Source organism: Halictus rubicundus, chromosome 13, assembly GCF_050948215.1.
Source record: "Halictus rubicundus isolate RS-2024b chromosome 13, iyHalRubi1_principal, whole genome shotgun sequence".
NCBI classification, from domain to species: domain Eukaryota; kingdom Metazoa; phylum Arthropoda; class Insecta; order Hymenoptera; family Halictidae; genus Halictus; species Halictus rubicundus.
The window spans coordinates 14,534,265-14,549,569 of NC_135161.1; the positions used below are offsets into that span (position 1 = coordinate 14,534,265).

General features: G+C 45.5%; 3 protein-coding genes across 5 annotated transcripts; all 3 read left to right on the forward strand.

The window, feature by feature from the left end:
• The first annotated feature begins 95 nt into the window (after positions 1–95).
• LOC143360254 (uncharacterized) lies at positions 96–6,552 on the forward strand. Its single transcript, XM_076798943.1, has 6 exons — positions 96–824; positions 1,471–2,114; positions 2,197–2,370; positions 2,437–2,555; positions 2,666–2,812; positions 2,885–6,552. The coding sequence occupies exons 1-6, from the start codon at positions 814–816 to the stop codon at positions 6,074–6,076; spliced, it is 4,287 nt and encodes a 1,428-aa protein (XP_076655058.1). The 5' UTR covers positions 96–813; the 3' UTR covers positions 6,077–6,552.
• A 385-nt stretch (positions 6,553–6,937) lies between these two features.
• LOC143360727 (pre-mRNA-processing factor 17) lies at positions 6,938–9,592 on the forward strand. Its single transcript, XM_076799838.1, has 8 exons — positions 6,938–7,088; positions 7,207–7,423; positions 7,525–7,851; positions 7,930–8,144; positions 8,430–8,693; positions 8,782–8,915; positions 9,002–9,223; positions 9,338–9,592. Exons 1-8 carry the CDS (start codon positions 7,017–7,019, stop codon positions 9,513–9,515), a joined length of 1,629 nt encoding a protein of 542 aa, XP_076655953.1. The 5' UTR covers positions 6,938–7,016; the 3' UTR covers positions 9,516–9,592.
• A 336-nt stretch (positions 9,593–9,928) lies between these two features.
• LOC143360728 (transmembrane protein 181) lies at positions 9,929–13,658 on the forward strand. 3 transcript variants are annotated; one of them, XM_076799839.1, is made up of 13 exons: positions 9,929–10,378; positions 10,533–10,727; positions 10,811–10,914; positions 10,989–11,138; positions 11,236–11,338; positions 11,441–11,594; positions 11,702–11,782; positions 11,871–11,970; positions 12,046–12,173; positions 12,320–12,469; positions 12,586–12,688; positions 12,788–13,018; positions 13,114–13,658. In XM_076799839.1, exons 2-13 carry the CDS (start codon positions 10,579–10,581, stop codon positions 13,272–13,274), a joined length of 1,614 nt encoding a protein of 537 aa, XP_076655954.1. In that variant the 5' UTR covers positions 9,929–10,378; positions 10,533–10,578; the 3' UTR covers positions 13,275–13,658. The 3 variants fall into 3 exon arrangements, with proteins under 3 accessions (XP_076655954.1, XP_076655955.1, XP_076655956.1); XM_076799840.1 differs by having other exon boundaries at positions 9,932–10,378; positions 10,660–10,727; XM_076799841.1 differs by having other exon boundaries at positions 9,936–10,378; positions 10,625–10,727.
• Positions 13,659–15,305: the final 1,647 nt, after the last annotated feature.

Here is a 15,305-nt window from a genome sequence, read left to right on the forward strand (position 1 = left end):
TTCGAGCGGTGTATTTACACGGTGGTTGCTCGGGAGTATGGGCATGGGTAGAACCGCGCGGAAACCCCGTTATGTCGAAGCGCGAGTCCGAGTCCGAGTCCGAGTTCGAGTTCGAGTTCGAGTTTGCGTTGGCAAATCCGTGGAGAAGGGCAGGGTACACGTTGATCTCGCGTAGGTCCCCTCCTTTCCCATCCATTACGTTACGATATTCCATTGCTCGAAGTAACGGCTGCTCGGACTCTCTCAGTTTCCGAATGTCGAGACGCGAGCAGCGTTTCCCTTTGCAGTTTCCCTTCGCGAGCATCGGTAGGGTTTCGTACGCGAACAAGATCGACATCGGTATCGATATCGAACGCCCCGTGGCGCTCGCGGAGAGAGAAAGAGAGCGAGCCGTCGTTTATTCTCGTAGCTGCGACAGAACACAAATAAAATAGGAGATAAGAGAAAGGAGAAAGGAAAGAAGAAGGCGAGGCAAGCGAGCACGTAAGCGCGCGTTGCTACCAGTCGCAGGCAGTCGGTGTTCGCCACAACCGGGACGTTTCTCCTCGAAAAAGGAGTCGCTTCGACCGCCAACGAGTATCAACAGGAGAAAGAACGGGACCATGAACAGCGTTTCTGCTAGAATTCTCGGCTAAGTGTCCGAATCATCGAGTAATGTGGATCGCGATCAGGATCACGAGTTACAGCCGATAGGACGGTGTGGACGCGACTACAGATGCGGATACGGATGTGGATGCCGATGCGGATGCGGATGCGAATGCGAATCCGGATGCGAATACGGACAGGATACAAGCTTTGCGTGGACCAAGCAATATGATCGAAGCGTAAGTTACCGATAGCTAGAAGAGAAATTTCGCGTGTAAAAAGGAGTAGCAGCGACGCGATGATCCGCCTTCCCATCGAAGATACGTCTCCGAGGCGTCTCTAGCCTTCTTTCGTTCTCTCTCTCTCTCTCTCTCTCTCTCTCTCTCTCTCTCTCTCTCTCTCTCTCTCTCTCTCGATTCGAAAGAACGGGATCGCGGGCCCGACAAACGGCGAATGCGAGTTGGAATTTGATCGGTCCCTCGCGGCGCATCGAAACGAAACGAAATGGAATTCTTGATACACGGAGAAATGGAGGAAAACTACATGCGAGATTGAGTAGATAGTCGGTGGAGAGGGGCGCGCGTCTTCGATAAATCCCGTTCGCTCTGAGAAAAAGAACGGAACGCGGCCGTTTAAGTATTTGCGTGAAACAGGTTTCACCGTGTGTATCCGTTGATGCACCGAACGAAACCACCGTTACACGCAGACAGTCGCGCGTGTTCCAAGATCGAACGCGTATCCTTGAATAGTCTTACCTCTTTCGTGTTTCTTCGAGTCGCGTCATGCATCGGTCGATCCACAACACAGTGGTGTAGGAGAGGAGAAGGAGGAAAGATCGGTTATTCTTTGTGATCGGGGTCTCGTTATTGTTTTCTTTTTTTTTAGATTGTACGGGATTGTTGTGGTGCTCGCGGCCACGGTCGTTCCTCTGCCGGCGCAATACGTCCAAGTCAAAGTCGAAGCCGAAGTGGAAGGATGGGCGCCGTGCGTCGAGCTCAAACGGGATCTTCAGATTCCCTGCGAATGCATGGCTTTCACGGAATCGGCCGACGCGATAGGGGTGAACTGCGACGGGGCGGTGTTTACGCGGGACACGGTCGAGAGCTTGCGCGGACAACCGATCGTCTCGATTCGTCAGCGGAACGCCGGATATCAAACTCTGCCGGGAGATCTGATCGGGTCGGGACTACGGCTGAGAAAGCTCGATCTGTCCGGAAACTCGATTCGCAAGCTGATGGATCGGTTGCTCGAAGCGCAACCTCACCTGGAGGAACTTAGGCTGGCGGACAACCTCTTGGGCGACAGCTTGAACCCGATATTCTCGAGCAACGAATTTCACGGTTTGAAACGGTTGAAGCTGCTCGATCTCAGCGGAAACGGCCTGAGAAGCGTCGAGGAAGGAATGTTCAAGGGATGCGAGAGTCTCGAGCAACTCTATCTTGACAGGAACGAGATAGCGACGGTGCCGACGGCGTCCTTGAAGGGGCCGAATTCCATTCGAGTGCTCTCCTTGAGCGGTAACGTTGTCGGTGCGTGCACAATATTGATATGTATGCATTCGAAATATTGAGTAAATGCGAACGATTCGTAACCGCAGATGCTTGTCCATAGGATCGCTACCACGAGGCGCGTTCTCGTCGATCGGCGGGTCGTTGCTGCGCTTGGATCTCAGCAACAACGAGCTGTCCCACATAGAAGACGGTGCCCTTTTCGGACTCGAACGTTTGCTCCTTCTCAATCTTTCTCGCAACGATCTCGGCCGCTTCAACAGCGACGCGTTCGAGGGTACGAAATACATACGTATATGTAGTATGTAAATCGACGAGTTTTAATTTTCACTTTCATTTCCAGGCGCTTACAATCTACTACAGTTAGATCTCTCGGTAAATTTTCTACAAGAATTTCCCAGCGAAGCGATCAGGCTCCTGGCGGATCTCAGATTCCTCAACCTTTCGAACAACTTGATCGGCGTAAGTATCGATCGACTTCTCGTAACATGGAAAGTTGTATCGTATCTACATTGTAAATATGTGTATGTATCTACTTATCTATTCGTGTTACGTCGCTGCCCGGGTTCCAGAGCATAGACAGGGCTCATTTGTCGGGGTTGAGGGAGCTGCAGGTGCTGGATCTCAGTCGCAACAATATCGGTCGTCTCGGCGCGAACGCGTTTTCCGGCTTGATCAGCCTGACCAGACTCGACTTGAGCTTGAACGCGTTGCGCACGGTACGTGAACGGGATTGCGAATCCGTAACAGTATCGAAACGACAGTCGGTTCCACGTTTTCGAATGTTTCAGATCGAGGAATCGTCGTTCGAGGGCTTGGTCAAACTGAAATGGTTGTCCCTGCAAGACAACAACATTTTGCTGGTACCGGCCGCGGCTCTGACCAGACTGCCGTCACTCAGCCATCTTCACGCAGAGTTCAATCGCATCGCCGCGCTCTCGACCGAACTGATCAAAGCGACAGCCGCCGGTCTGAGAACGCTCGCGCTGACTCGAAACTTGGTGCGAGAGATACCGGCCGAATCGTTTCGCGAATTCGACAACCTGGTCGACATACGACTATCGGGAAATCTGCTGTCGACGATCACGTCGAGCACGTTCGCCGGGCTGGAGAACACGTTGGAGAGGCTGGACGTTTCGCACAACAGACTGACGTCGATCGGGCAACTCCCTCTGGAAAATCTGCTCTCTCTGAATCTGGCCGGTAACCAGCTGACTCGAGTTTCGCCGGAAACGTTCAAACGACTGCACAGATTAGAGTATCTGAATTTGAGCTCGAACCCTCTGTACGGAGGCTTTCCGCCGGTGTTTCCCCCGTCGGTGACGAACCTGGACGTGTCGCGAACCGATCTGAGAATCTTGCCGACGATTCTGTTGTCGAGCCTGGTTTCTCTCGAAAAGATCGCGATGGCCGGCAACGGTCTGGAGAGAATCGAGAGCGGAACCTTTCGACAACATCGTAACTTGTCGAGCATCGATTTGTCGGAGAATCGAATAGAGCGTATCGAGGACGCGGCTTTCGCCAGTTTGAACAGCCTGCGCGAGCTGAATCTACGAGGGAACAGGTTGACTCTGTTCACCGGAGAATACTTCGACACCGGCACCGGCTTGACGAGCCTCGACTTGTCCGGCAACCGAATCGATCGGTTGTCTCCGACGGCTTTCGCGATCCATCCGAGACTGAGGCGTCTCGATCTCTCCGGGAATCGATTGGCCCAGTTCCCCGGCGAGTACGCGAGACCCCTGCAGTTCCTGGAAATGCTCGATCTGTCCCGGAACCTGTTAAAACGCGTCCCGGAATTCGCGTTCTCTCGGATTCCACGGCTACGGGTCCTCGGCCTCGCCGAGAACGAGATCGAGGCGGTAGACGAGCTGGCTTTTCACAATTCAACGCAGCTTCAGTTGCTCGATCTATCCGGCAACGACATCGAAACGCTCGGCGAAAGAACGATGGAGGGGTTGCTCCGTCTCGAGCATCTTTCTCTCGGAGAGAATCGGTTGATTTCTCTGCCGGAAACGATCTTCGATCCGAGCAGAATTCGAGCGGTGGAAAGCGTCGATCTGTCCGGCAATCGTTTCGCGGAGATTCCGGCGGCTACCCTGCAAAAGCAGTCGGCGTTCTTGTCGCGGTTGAACGTCGCGCGGAATCGTATGGTCGAGGTGTCCGGCCGAGATATTGCCGGCAACCTGAAAGATCTCGATCTATCGGAAAATCCGCTCAGCGAGAACGCGGTCAAGGGAATCCTGGGCGAGACGAAGATCCTTCGCAGCTTGAATTTGGCCGGCACCGGTATCGAGAGGCTCGGCAGGCTGGAAACGCCGTTCCTTAGGCGACTGAATCTCTCCGGGAACGCCATAACCACGGTGGAGGTTGCCGCGCTCGAACGGACCACCATGCTCGAGACGTTGGACCTTTCGCGAAACAGATTAACCGACTTCTCGGGGACAACGTTTCGCGCGCTCCCATCTCTTCGAAGGCTCGACCTGTCGGGGAACGACGTCAGAACCGTCAACGAGATCAGCTTCGACGGATTGGCCGCGCTCCGTGTCCTCGACGTTTCTCGCTTGCCGAACTGTGCCAGAATCGAGAGAAACGCTTTCAAACCGTTGGCCAAGCTTCGCTCCCTGTCCGCCCACAATTATCCCAAGTTGGGCTACTTCGACGTCCAGGGTATCCTAAAGGAAATGCGCAATCTGGAGTCGTTGGACATCGAGATCAAAGATTCTTCGGTGGGCAACGAACAGCTGTCGATCAGCAAGCATCCTCGTCTACGAGAGTTGATTTTGAGGGGCGAGAGGCTGCGGAACGTACTGTCCAGCTCGTTGGTCGGCGTCCGGGTGCCCAAGCTGACCGTCGGTCTCAAAAACACGTCGGTCGACTCGATTCCGGCCGCGCTATTCTTCCCGGTACCGCGATCCACCGAGCTGACGCTCGATCTTTCCGGCAGCAAATTCTCCACGCTCTCGGCCCAAGTTCTCGCCGCGCTCGACGAACGAGCCGGCACCGTTGTTCTCGAAGGTCTCGAGAGCAATCCGATCAATTGCAGCTGCGACGCTAAACAACTCTGGAGGTGGTTGAGAACAAGCTCGGCCGAGCGCGATCATGATTCTCATCGATTCGCGTCTCGCGTTCGCTGCGTCGCTCCGCCACGCCTAGCCGGCTCGATTCTCACTGCCCTCGACGAGCATCGTCTCTCGTGCGAGCCATCCGACGAGAACGTATCCGCCACCGTCGCCGTCACCGTCACCGCTACCGACGACAACGTCGACGCCAACGTTGGTATAGGTCCCGATTCCGATCTCGATCCTGATTCCGAAAACCTTCGGACCAGCCAAAGCGCCGCCGCCGACACCACCTCCTCGGACTCCTCCGATTTCGCATCGAGGACGTCCTCACCGATGACCAAACCACAGATCATCTGGACGGTCGCGCCCACCGTTCGAAACGATCGAAACAAACAGTATGATCGAGACCGCGTGCTCGAGACCGGTCTTGTGGGAAACGGTTCGGGAACGGACGACACTTTGATCATCGGCATCGTTGGCGGAGTGGTCGCGCTCATAGCCATCATCGTGATCGTGGTCTGCATCTGTCGACTGAGATGGTCCAGTCGAATGGACGAAGCGAGGATGACCGCGGCCAGCATTCAGGACGCGTCGATGCTCAGACCTGGTAGCGCCTACTCCGGCAAGATCAATCACGACCTCTACGTCGGATCTTACAACGGATCCACGTTGGATCGCGGGAACGGTGTACCGCCGCTGCATCCCTCGATCTCGACTCCTCCGATTCAAATGATGCCGTTCGTGCAACCGATGCATCTGATGCATACCCTTCTGACCCCGGGTGCACAGCAACAGCAACAGCCACAGTCCGTGGCACAGCCTCAGTCCCAGCAATTCTACGGGTATTGCGACGGCGGCGGCGGCGCCGCGTTACCCCTCTACATTGCCTGTCCCACAGATACCAAATGCGACAGATAACTCTTATCTGGATAATTATTTGCGCGCGTTTCTAACACCGGATCTCGCTCGTACTTGCACCCCAAATCGTTTATTTAACGTCCACTCGTCTGGTAGGTATACGTGTACATCCACTTACCTATACTTTTCTTTTTCTGTCATGACCCGTTTGAAGTTTAAATGCTTATCGCCGAGCATTATACTTACGGACGATCATCGGTGCTCGAACCGTTCGCCGAACCCTTATCCCTTATATTAATATATGTACATACATGTATACATTACTCTACTCTACCGTACTTACGAACATTGTTTTTTTATTCTTTTCATTATTGTCTAGTATAAATGAGAATCGGGCGTTTGTTATATATAGGCGTGATCGATTGTTTTTGCCCGTCTTAGCCATAAGATACAATATGTAAATACCGGCGAAAACATTTGTTCCGTCAAGTTTGCATTTAACCCCATTTCTCCAAGTAGAATAATAACGAAGCCGAACACGATAAATTAACACGAAATTTTCTTGTTTAAGAACAAATAAAGTTGTTATGAGTATAGACGATAAAATCGTTCGAATGGACATTCTGCATTCATGCCGTCCTAAAACAAGCCTATTTATTATTGAAGAAATAATAGGTACCTTACAATTAGACGCGGGGATATCGTAAGGACGGTTATCAATACAGATTGGGTAGAGCATAAGGTAATTGGCGTACTCCTATATCTCGTCTGTGTTATTAGTTCCACAATATTAGTTCCGACCGATACGGTAGGATGTGACACAGAAATGGTAAGGGGGCTTTAGACAGTCGCGACAATGGCGACATCTCCCCACAAACAAAATATATATACTGTACCTATATAGATCTAGATTTAGATACGTCGGCTACGTCACGCTATACGCGACGGCCATTTTTCCTCTGCATCTGTCAACTCTGATACCAAACACGACGATTCAACGATGATACCTATAGAAAAATTAGCATCGTCTCTGAAATTGAAAATTTGCTCCGCGCCTGAAGTGGTACCAACGGTAATAATTATCCAAATTTTCTGTAATGCATACCGAATTATTAGCGAATAACTGACGAACATTTTCGTCACAGTTTCATTGTGATCATTAACGGTCGATTGAACCGAATGTTTTACAGGGAACTGAATTATGCGTAAGGCACGTAGACTCGACGGTGGATGAAGTTACGCATAATCCCAAGTATGAAGAGCTGTTTGCACCAGATGTAGGGCCTGAAAATCCTTTTAAAACGCAACAACAACGCGCTATAAAAAACATGCTGTCCGGATACGTAGAGAAAGCTCATATAAGCGAATTTCAATTTGAAAATCAAAGAAGAACTTTTGCTAGTTATGGTATGTATACGTGTGCATATAAAATATACAATACGATAATATATAATTTAATACACATGTTGGTAGAGGTCGCATCCAAATAAAATAAATATTTCTTGTAGGCTATGCATTGGACCCAACCGTAGATGGAAGCGCCGAAGAAGGTAGAACAATCATTGGAGCGAAAGAAGCAGCAGAAGAATTGGGTGGGAAAACTGTATTCGAAAGCACAACACTGAGACCATCAGATAAAAGAAAGCGTCATAGAAATGACAATCCTGCCGATGTAGAGGGATTCTTAGGTCCATGGGGTGGATACGTAGATGAAAAACGCGTTGTAAAACCAACAGAGGAAGAAGCTGCTGAGCTAGAGGAGATATTAGCTAAGAGAAATAGAAGAGGGAAACCTATGGAAGAGAAACCTTTGGAAGAAAAGACAGTGTTGCATAGTATGTATAGTTGAACAACTGCTTCACTTTTTTATTCAACTTGAATCAACAGTTACTTATTATAACATTGTTCTGCAGTCAAGGATAGCGTGGACTACCAAGGAAGATCATTTTTACATGCTCCGCAAGATGTTGGAGTAAATTTGAGGTCCGAGTCGCCACCCGATAGATGTTTCTTACCGAAAGCACAAATTCACAGTTGGGAAGGTCATACAAAGGGTATCTCTCAGATCAGATGGTTTCCTCGTACTGCACATTTGTTACTCTCGTGCGGTATGGATTGCAGAGTTAAGGTATGTATAATATAATATTAGGTCAACGCAAAACAATATATTGGATACAATAGAACAAATAGAACAAACAGTACATACAGTGAATCCGCTTTATATGTCAGAAGCTCGAGTCTTGTCGTGCTTGGGGCACTATTCTTTGATGCAGTGCCGAACGTAGAAAGAAGTGTCATGTTCACAGTGGAGATATTTCGACGTCGGCTAATTTAGAAGCTTTGCGACGTACAACCTGGATTCACTGCATTTGTTAACGTCATTAATTTAATGTGCACATTACTTTGATGAAAGTTGTGGGAAGTGTACAAGGAAAGAAGATGCATTCGAACGTATTACGGCCATCGCCAAGCCGTCAGAGACATAAGTTTCGACAACGACGGAAAGAGATTTTTGTCAGCGGGATACGATCGTTACGTGAAACTTTGGGATACTGAAACTGGCGCTTGCGTTAGCCGATTCACAAACAGGAAGATTCCATATTGCGTGAAATTTAATCCGGATTCTGACAAACAACATTTATTTGTGGCGGGTACCAGCGACAAGAAGATTATTTGCGTAAGTAATACAAATGCAAAACATGCTGCCTTTGGGTTGCTACCTGGATTACATTACTTGCGTTACATTACGTTACATTACATTACAGTGGGATGTTCGATCGGGCGAAATAACACAAGAATATGATAGACATTTGGGAGCGGTAAACACGATAACGTTTGTAGATGAAAATCGGCGTTTTGTAACTACCTCGGATGACAAGAGCTTGAGAGTTTGGGAATGGTAAGATGCCACTTATTGTATACGACGCTGTACGTTGAATTTATAAAAGATTGTCCTTCTGTAAAAGTGTAAAACTTTTTATACAGGGATATACCGGTCGACATGAAATACATAGCAGATCCTTCGATGCACTCTATGCCGGCGGTGACACCATCGCCTAATCAAAAATGGCTCGCGTGTCAAAGCATGGATAACAAGATAGTTATATTTTCTGCATTGAACAGATTTAAGATGAATCGTAAGAAGACATTCACAGGTCATATGGTTGCTGGCTATGCGTGTGGTTTAGACTTTTCTCCCGATATGAGGTAAAGAAAACTAACTTAACTATACCTAGAAAGCTATACCTAGACGTAGTTTTGTATGTATCCGGGAAATGAGGGTACTGAGGGTACATGTCTTACTTGTTTTATGTTTCACAGTTACCTGGTATCGGGCGATGCGGACGGCAAATGTTATATTTGGGACTGGAAAACGACCAAGCTGTACAAAAAATGGAAGGCACACGACGGTGTATGTATTGACGTATTGTGGCATCCGCACGAGCCTTCTAGACTCGCGACGGCTGGCTGGGATGGAAAAATAAAGTATTGGGACTAAGAATTAAAAAGAAATTCCATTGTATTTTTCGATAAAATTGTGTACTTGTATTTTATTATACACATACAATTACAGTCTATAGTCTAGTCCATTTCACGCATACGGATTACATATGCTATACTTTTTTCGCTTTTGGACGTTTACTGAAAGGACACGTATATTCGCGAATTAAGTATCATTAATAAGTGTTCCTAATACACGTGTAATTATGCATTCGGTTCTCCGTGTAGACGAATATAGAGATCCGTGTATTTTTGTACACGGATCCGTTCGGCGTTCGGCGCGTGTTCGAATCTCGGCAACTGATCAAACTGATGCGTTTTTGTTTTTCGAACGAATTCTTTTCGACTGTTGATGTTAGAAGTGAGATGCAAGCGAGACAGCAATAAATTCACGCTCAACTATTCGACATACCCGTGCATCTAATATTACACGGATTAAGATCCGGATTCGTTTATTACACGTGAAATAGGTACCTCTAGTAGAAACGATAGGTATATTTTAGTTTTTCACGCGATCGCGATCGTTACGCTGCGAATGTTGGACGTTGAAAGGTTGAACGGTTGAACGTTTCAAGGGTGGCAAGGTAGCAAGCAGCGAGCAGCAGTGTTGTTCCTAATGGTTCCTAACAGGGTATGGCGGCCAGAAAAATCAATAGTATCCACGCGTCACGTCACTATGTCTGACGGTCTGCGTTTCGTACTACACACTTCGTCGTAACGCGAAGTTGATGTTTTTCATTCGTCTACAAATTTGTGCTCGACAACGATAACGTATTTTCCTCTGGAGATTTTTGAAGTTGGACAATTTCAAAACAACAAAGTGACCGAACGTGAGAGTTGATCGAAACAAGTTGCCGAATGGTAAAGTAATGTTATCACGATATATTTTCAATGGGCAAAAAAATACATACATATCCCTTGATTTGTCGAGTTGTTGGAACCGACGACGCGAACAATAATTACAAAGAATGTTGATGCTTGACCGAGAGTATATTGTTTAATTATAAACTTATAGATATATACATATATATCTTACTAAAAGAATTAGAGTTAATGTAAAAATGGACAGTCCTGGGTTAGGATACTCGTATCACCTTCCGTCCGCAGGCTGGAATCTCAGAGTTCGAAATGTTCTTTCCCAGTTTAGTGATCTTTTCAGCGAGTTTAACAAATATATCGCGCCTGCTTATCATCATGACCGATGCGAAAGGTATTGTTCATAGAACATCTTGTAATTATATAAATGAATCACAGATACATATATATGTATACACATATAATATGGTTTTATAGATCGGTACAGATGCGATTATATTCCATGCACAAGAGGGAGTTTGTCATGGTGTTTATCGCCTTCTTCGCCTGTTTTATATTAGAGGTGTTTATCGGACTTGCAGGTACATGAACCTACATATATATTTTTTCAATCATGGTAGATGGAGATCGCTCTCATCCTTTTATCGTCTTATAGGACCTCCCATCACGTCGACTAGCGAACAGAAGGCTCATTTAAATGGCAGCGAAGTGGCGACTGGTCCTTTCATCATGAAAACACCTCCACTGTCTACGTATAGTCAACAATTATGGGTGATCGCAAAGTTACTGACATCAAACAACGACGGTATCGTGGATACGATGGATTTGAAAACAAATTTCTAAATTCCAAATGGGCATTGTAAAATATAAATAGTATAATTTGTGATTTTCAATTTTTCCAGACGAACGATACGACAAAAGTTTTCAAATCAGTATCTCGATAGATGGTCTAACGGAGGATCGTAAACTTGTGTCTGTGCAACCTTCGGAAACTGGACAGAATAGGTAAATACCATCCGCTAGACAAGGTGGCAGAAACACCATTCGAAATGCCATCTGTTCGATAACAAAGACGTCGCTAATACATTTGTTAATTAAATACTGCAGAACCAGGCGTTTAAAATGCGAAAGGCAAACGTGCGACGAGCTGGTGGTTGCCCATCTCGGATTCCTCGACTACACTTATTATATAATTACCGTTCGTTTCTACGGGCTTGAGAATTTCCACCGGCGTTATAACATACGCGAGCTCACATTCTACGTCAGTAAGCACTACACGAAATGAACAAATTGCATCGTGATAGATTCGAAAACGATATAATAATGATCGCATATTGTGTATCGAATAACATTTCCGTCTGTTCGCAGTTCAAGAACTATAATCCAGACTTTACAGAGTTTGAAATATGGTTTCGTCTAATGTTCTTACTAACCGCATTCGGAATTATGGTAAAGAATGCACAAGTATTCTTCTTTGCGTAACTCTGCAGAACGAACCATGATAGTGTACATACATGCAATTTTCGTTGATTTTTAGTGTTGGTTCGGGCATTCTCTCCGAAAGTATCCGCTGCACGACTGGTCGATAGAACAGAAATGGATTTCCATACTCCTTCCGCTACTAATCTTATACAATAGTAAGATTTCGCGATATATCGAGTGTTGCCGACCCAAATTGAACGATATCTTGTATGTCTCTCGCTTTTTTACAGATCCGTTGTTTCCTATGACGTTTTTGGTGAATTCCTGGGTGCCTGGTATGTTGGATGCAATTCTACAAACAACCTTTTTATGCGCTGTTCTTATGTTCTGGTTATGCGTTTACCATGGTCTGAGACAGGTGCGAGACTTGTTGCGTTGTTGAGTATTCGTAGACTAAAATCAAATATGATAGTAGTAACGTAATAGCAATAGTTGTAATAGTACGTGCGCATTTGCGCGTATGTATGCGTACACAACTTGTACATAACTTGTACGTTTGAACAGAACGAGAGACGCCTTATCACGTTTTATTTACCCAAAATTTTGGTGGTTGGTCTACTGTGGTGTTCGGCTTTGATTCTGGCAACGTGGCTGCGCTGCACCGAATTGGAAGATCCCACGTATAATTACGTTCTCGATACGTCGAATTATTTCGTAAGTTGTCGTTTCCAAGTCTATGTATGTATGTATGTATGATACCGTGTGCGGTACTTGCACGATACAACAGCAGATGATGATATTATTAAAATATGTGAAACTGTTCGTTTCAGGGTTTCAAAGTGTTCTTCTTCACGATAGGAGGCTTTTACATCGCTTACCTGCTGCTCCTAATATTAAGAGCGTACAGCGAATTACGCTCTATGCCTTACTTTGGTATGATTACTATCAAAAGTCTAAAACATTAACTAAATTAATCGATCGATGATGGATAGAGTGAATTGATTACCGTTGCTTATCATTTTCGTTCCGCAGATCTTCGTTTGCGTTTTCTAACATTGCTCGCCGGAGTCGTTTTCTCGTTTTGCGGATGCGTGACGGCGCAACAGTTTGGTGCTGGTATTTTCGAAGACAGTTTTGCTTCACGACTCACTACTTATTATCGGTCTTCTGCCCAATTTATGGCTTTGTACGGTCTCTTGAATTTTTATTTGTACACAATGGCGTACGTGTACGCACCCGCTTACCAGCAAGTGTACGGCCAACGTGAGTCGTCTTAAACTTTCTTCACAGTTTCAATATCTATTTCTACTTGAAACATTTGTTGGATCGGTGTAAAGTATTGCCTCCATCGATTCTAGATTCCTCCATAACGAAAGATAACCCCACGTTTTCTATGATCAACGACTCTGACGAGGATGTTATTTACGGATCGGATGAGGAAGTTCCCTACGGATCGGACGAAGATAGTAGACGGCCTTTAACTCGGCCGCTTCGAACTTCTACAAACAATAACAATTGAAAGAAACTGAATACAAAGGAACGAAACACTTTACGTTGTTAAATAAAATGGCCCAGCAGAGTCCGTGCGTGCGTGCCTGCATACATTCATACACTTAAAATCTGAGGACTATTACTATCATATGTACAACATAATATAATATAATTATGGAAAAATTATACAGAAAACTTTGTAGCTTTTCGAATATAATGTAGAAAAAGGAATTCATCCGTCGATTGTATATTATCGATTGAGCGTGTTAAAATGTGTTAAAATTTGTTACGGAGCATACGATGGTTCGAATGCTTCTACACACCATCGTGTACGACAGCATAACAACTTTTCTGTACTATAAAATAATGACTGTAAGCATACGTCAAAAATCAGAATAATGACTTTGCTACTTATACGTTCTACTTGATTATATCACAACATCCTCCTCAATTTTCAAAATGTGCCCAACAATCGTAGAATAAGCTAAAAAAAATCATTTTTTGAAAGTCTGTTCGCGGCTACACCGGCGCGACGGTGGCGCCATCTACGGTGGCAGATTTTGGAACTAATTTCGCTATTCGCGTAATGCGTAAGACAAGGACAGACACAGTGTGCAACAAGGATAGCAACTGTCTCACTCGTGCCACCTACTTTTCTGTGACACTTCGAATCCCCTGGTAAGTATTAGGCAAACATGGTAAGAAAGGAGGTATCCGACAAGGACAGACTTATGCAATTTTCGGAGAGAGAGAAGGACGGATATGGATTTTCTCGTTTGCCTGCGTAGTTCAAGATATTATTTGTTAATAGCTCCCTTGTCATTAATGATTCATAACTATTAGCAATTGGGGAGTATACATAGAACCCTCAGCAATTTTCACGAATAGTTTTCAGTCGGATTGTTTCTCTTAATTTACTAATTATTAATATTTCGTTTGAGATAGTTTTTTAATAGCATCCGAAAGATTGACAAGTCCCTTCTCAATAATTAATTAACTAACTTTAGAGACTTCATTGGTAAACTTTCAAGATTGAAGAATGTAAAGTGAAGCCTTGGCTTCATTCCCATTACATTTTTGTACAGGTTTGATGCCTAAACAGTTAGTTATTAACAAATTTCGGAAGGGTGTCCTTGTCCCACAGTTCGACCCTCCGTTTCTTACACATTACGGGAATTTTCGGAACAATTAGCCTGCCCAAAAGTCATTAGCGACTAATTAACCAGACATAATTTGTGAACATTTGCAATTGGAAAACATAGAATGAACCTTCGGCAACTTTCACATGTAGTTTTTCATCGGATTTTGTTCCGGATGAAAGAGTTACAAACAATTATTCAAACCCTACTTCTAAACTAACCTGAAAAACTCTGACAGGTGTGCAGTAAATAAAGAATTTTGCAATTTTGCAAGCACAATTCATGCATTTTTGTGCTCAAAGAAACTGCGCTGGACCTTTAGCAACATTCTTATAACAATTTTACGCAGATCTTCATTGTCGTTAACTAGTAATTAACAGTTTTTGATGGTCATGTTTTCTACTCAAATACCTCCCATGTGTAAGACAAGGAAGGGTATACTGTGAGACGAGGACAGCAGTAGCTGAATCGTGCCACCTACTGCGTTTCATGCGGCTCCTGGTAGTCCTCTCTTTCTGTCCTTGTCGCACACTATCTCTGTCCTTGTCTTACACGTTGACGTAAACCGAACAACCTTTCAGAAAATCGTCAATAACTATTAACTTCACACAAAATTCCATCCGAAAAAATATGTCGATCTGCATAAGGGTTCAAAGTACCACCCTGAATTTTTAAAATGTGTCGATCAATCGTAGAATAATCAAAAAAATTAATTATTTAAAGCCTGTTCGCGGCTACACCAGCGCGATGGTGGCGCCATCTACGGTGGTGGATTTTGGAACTAATTTCCCTATCCGTGTAATGAGTAAGACAAGGATAGAGACAGTGTGCGACAAGGACAGCAAGCGGTCTCGCTCGTGCCACCTACTTTTCTTCGACACTTCGAATCCCCTGGTAAGTATTAGGCAAACACGATAAGC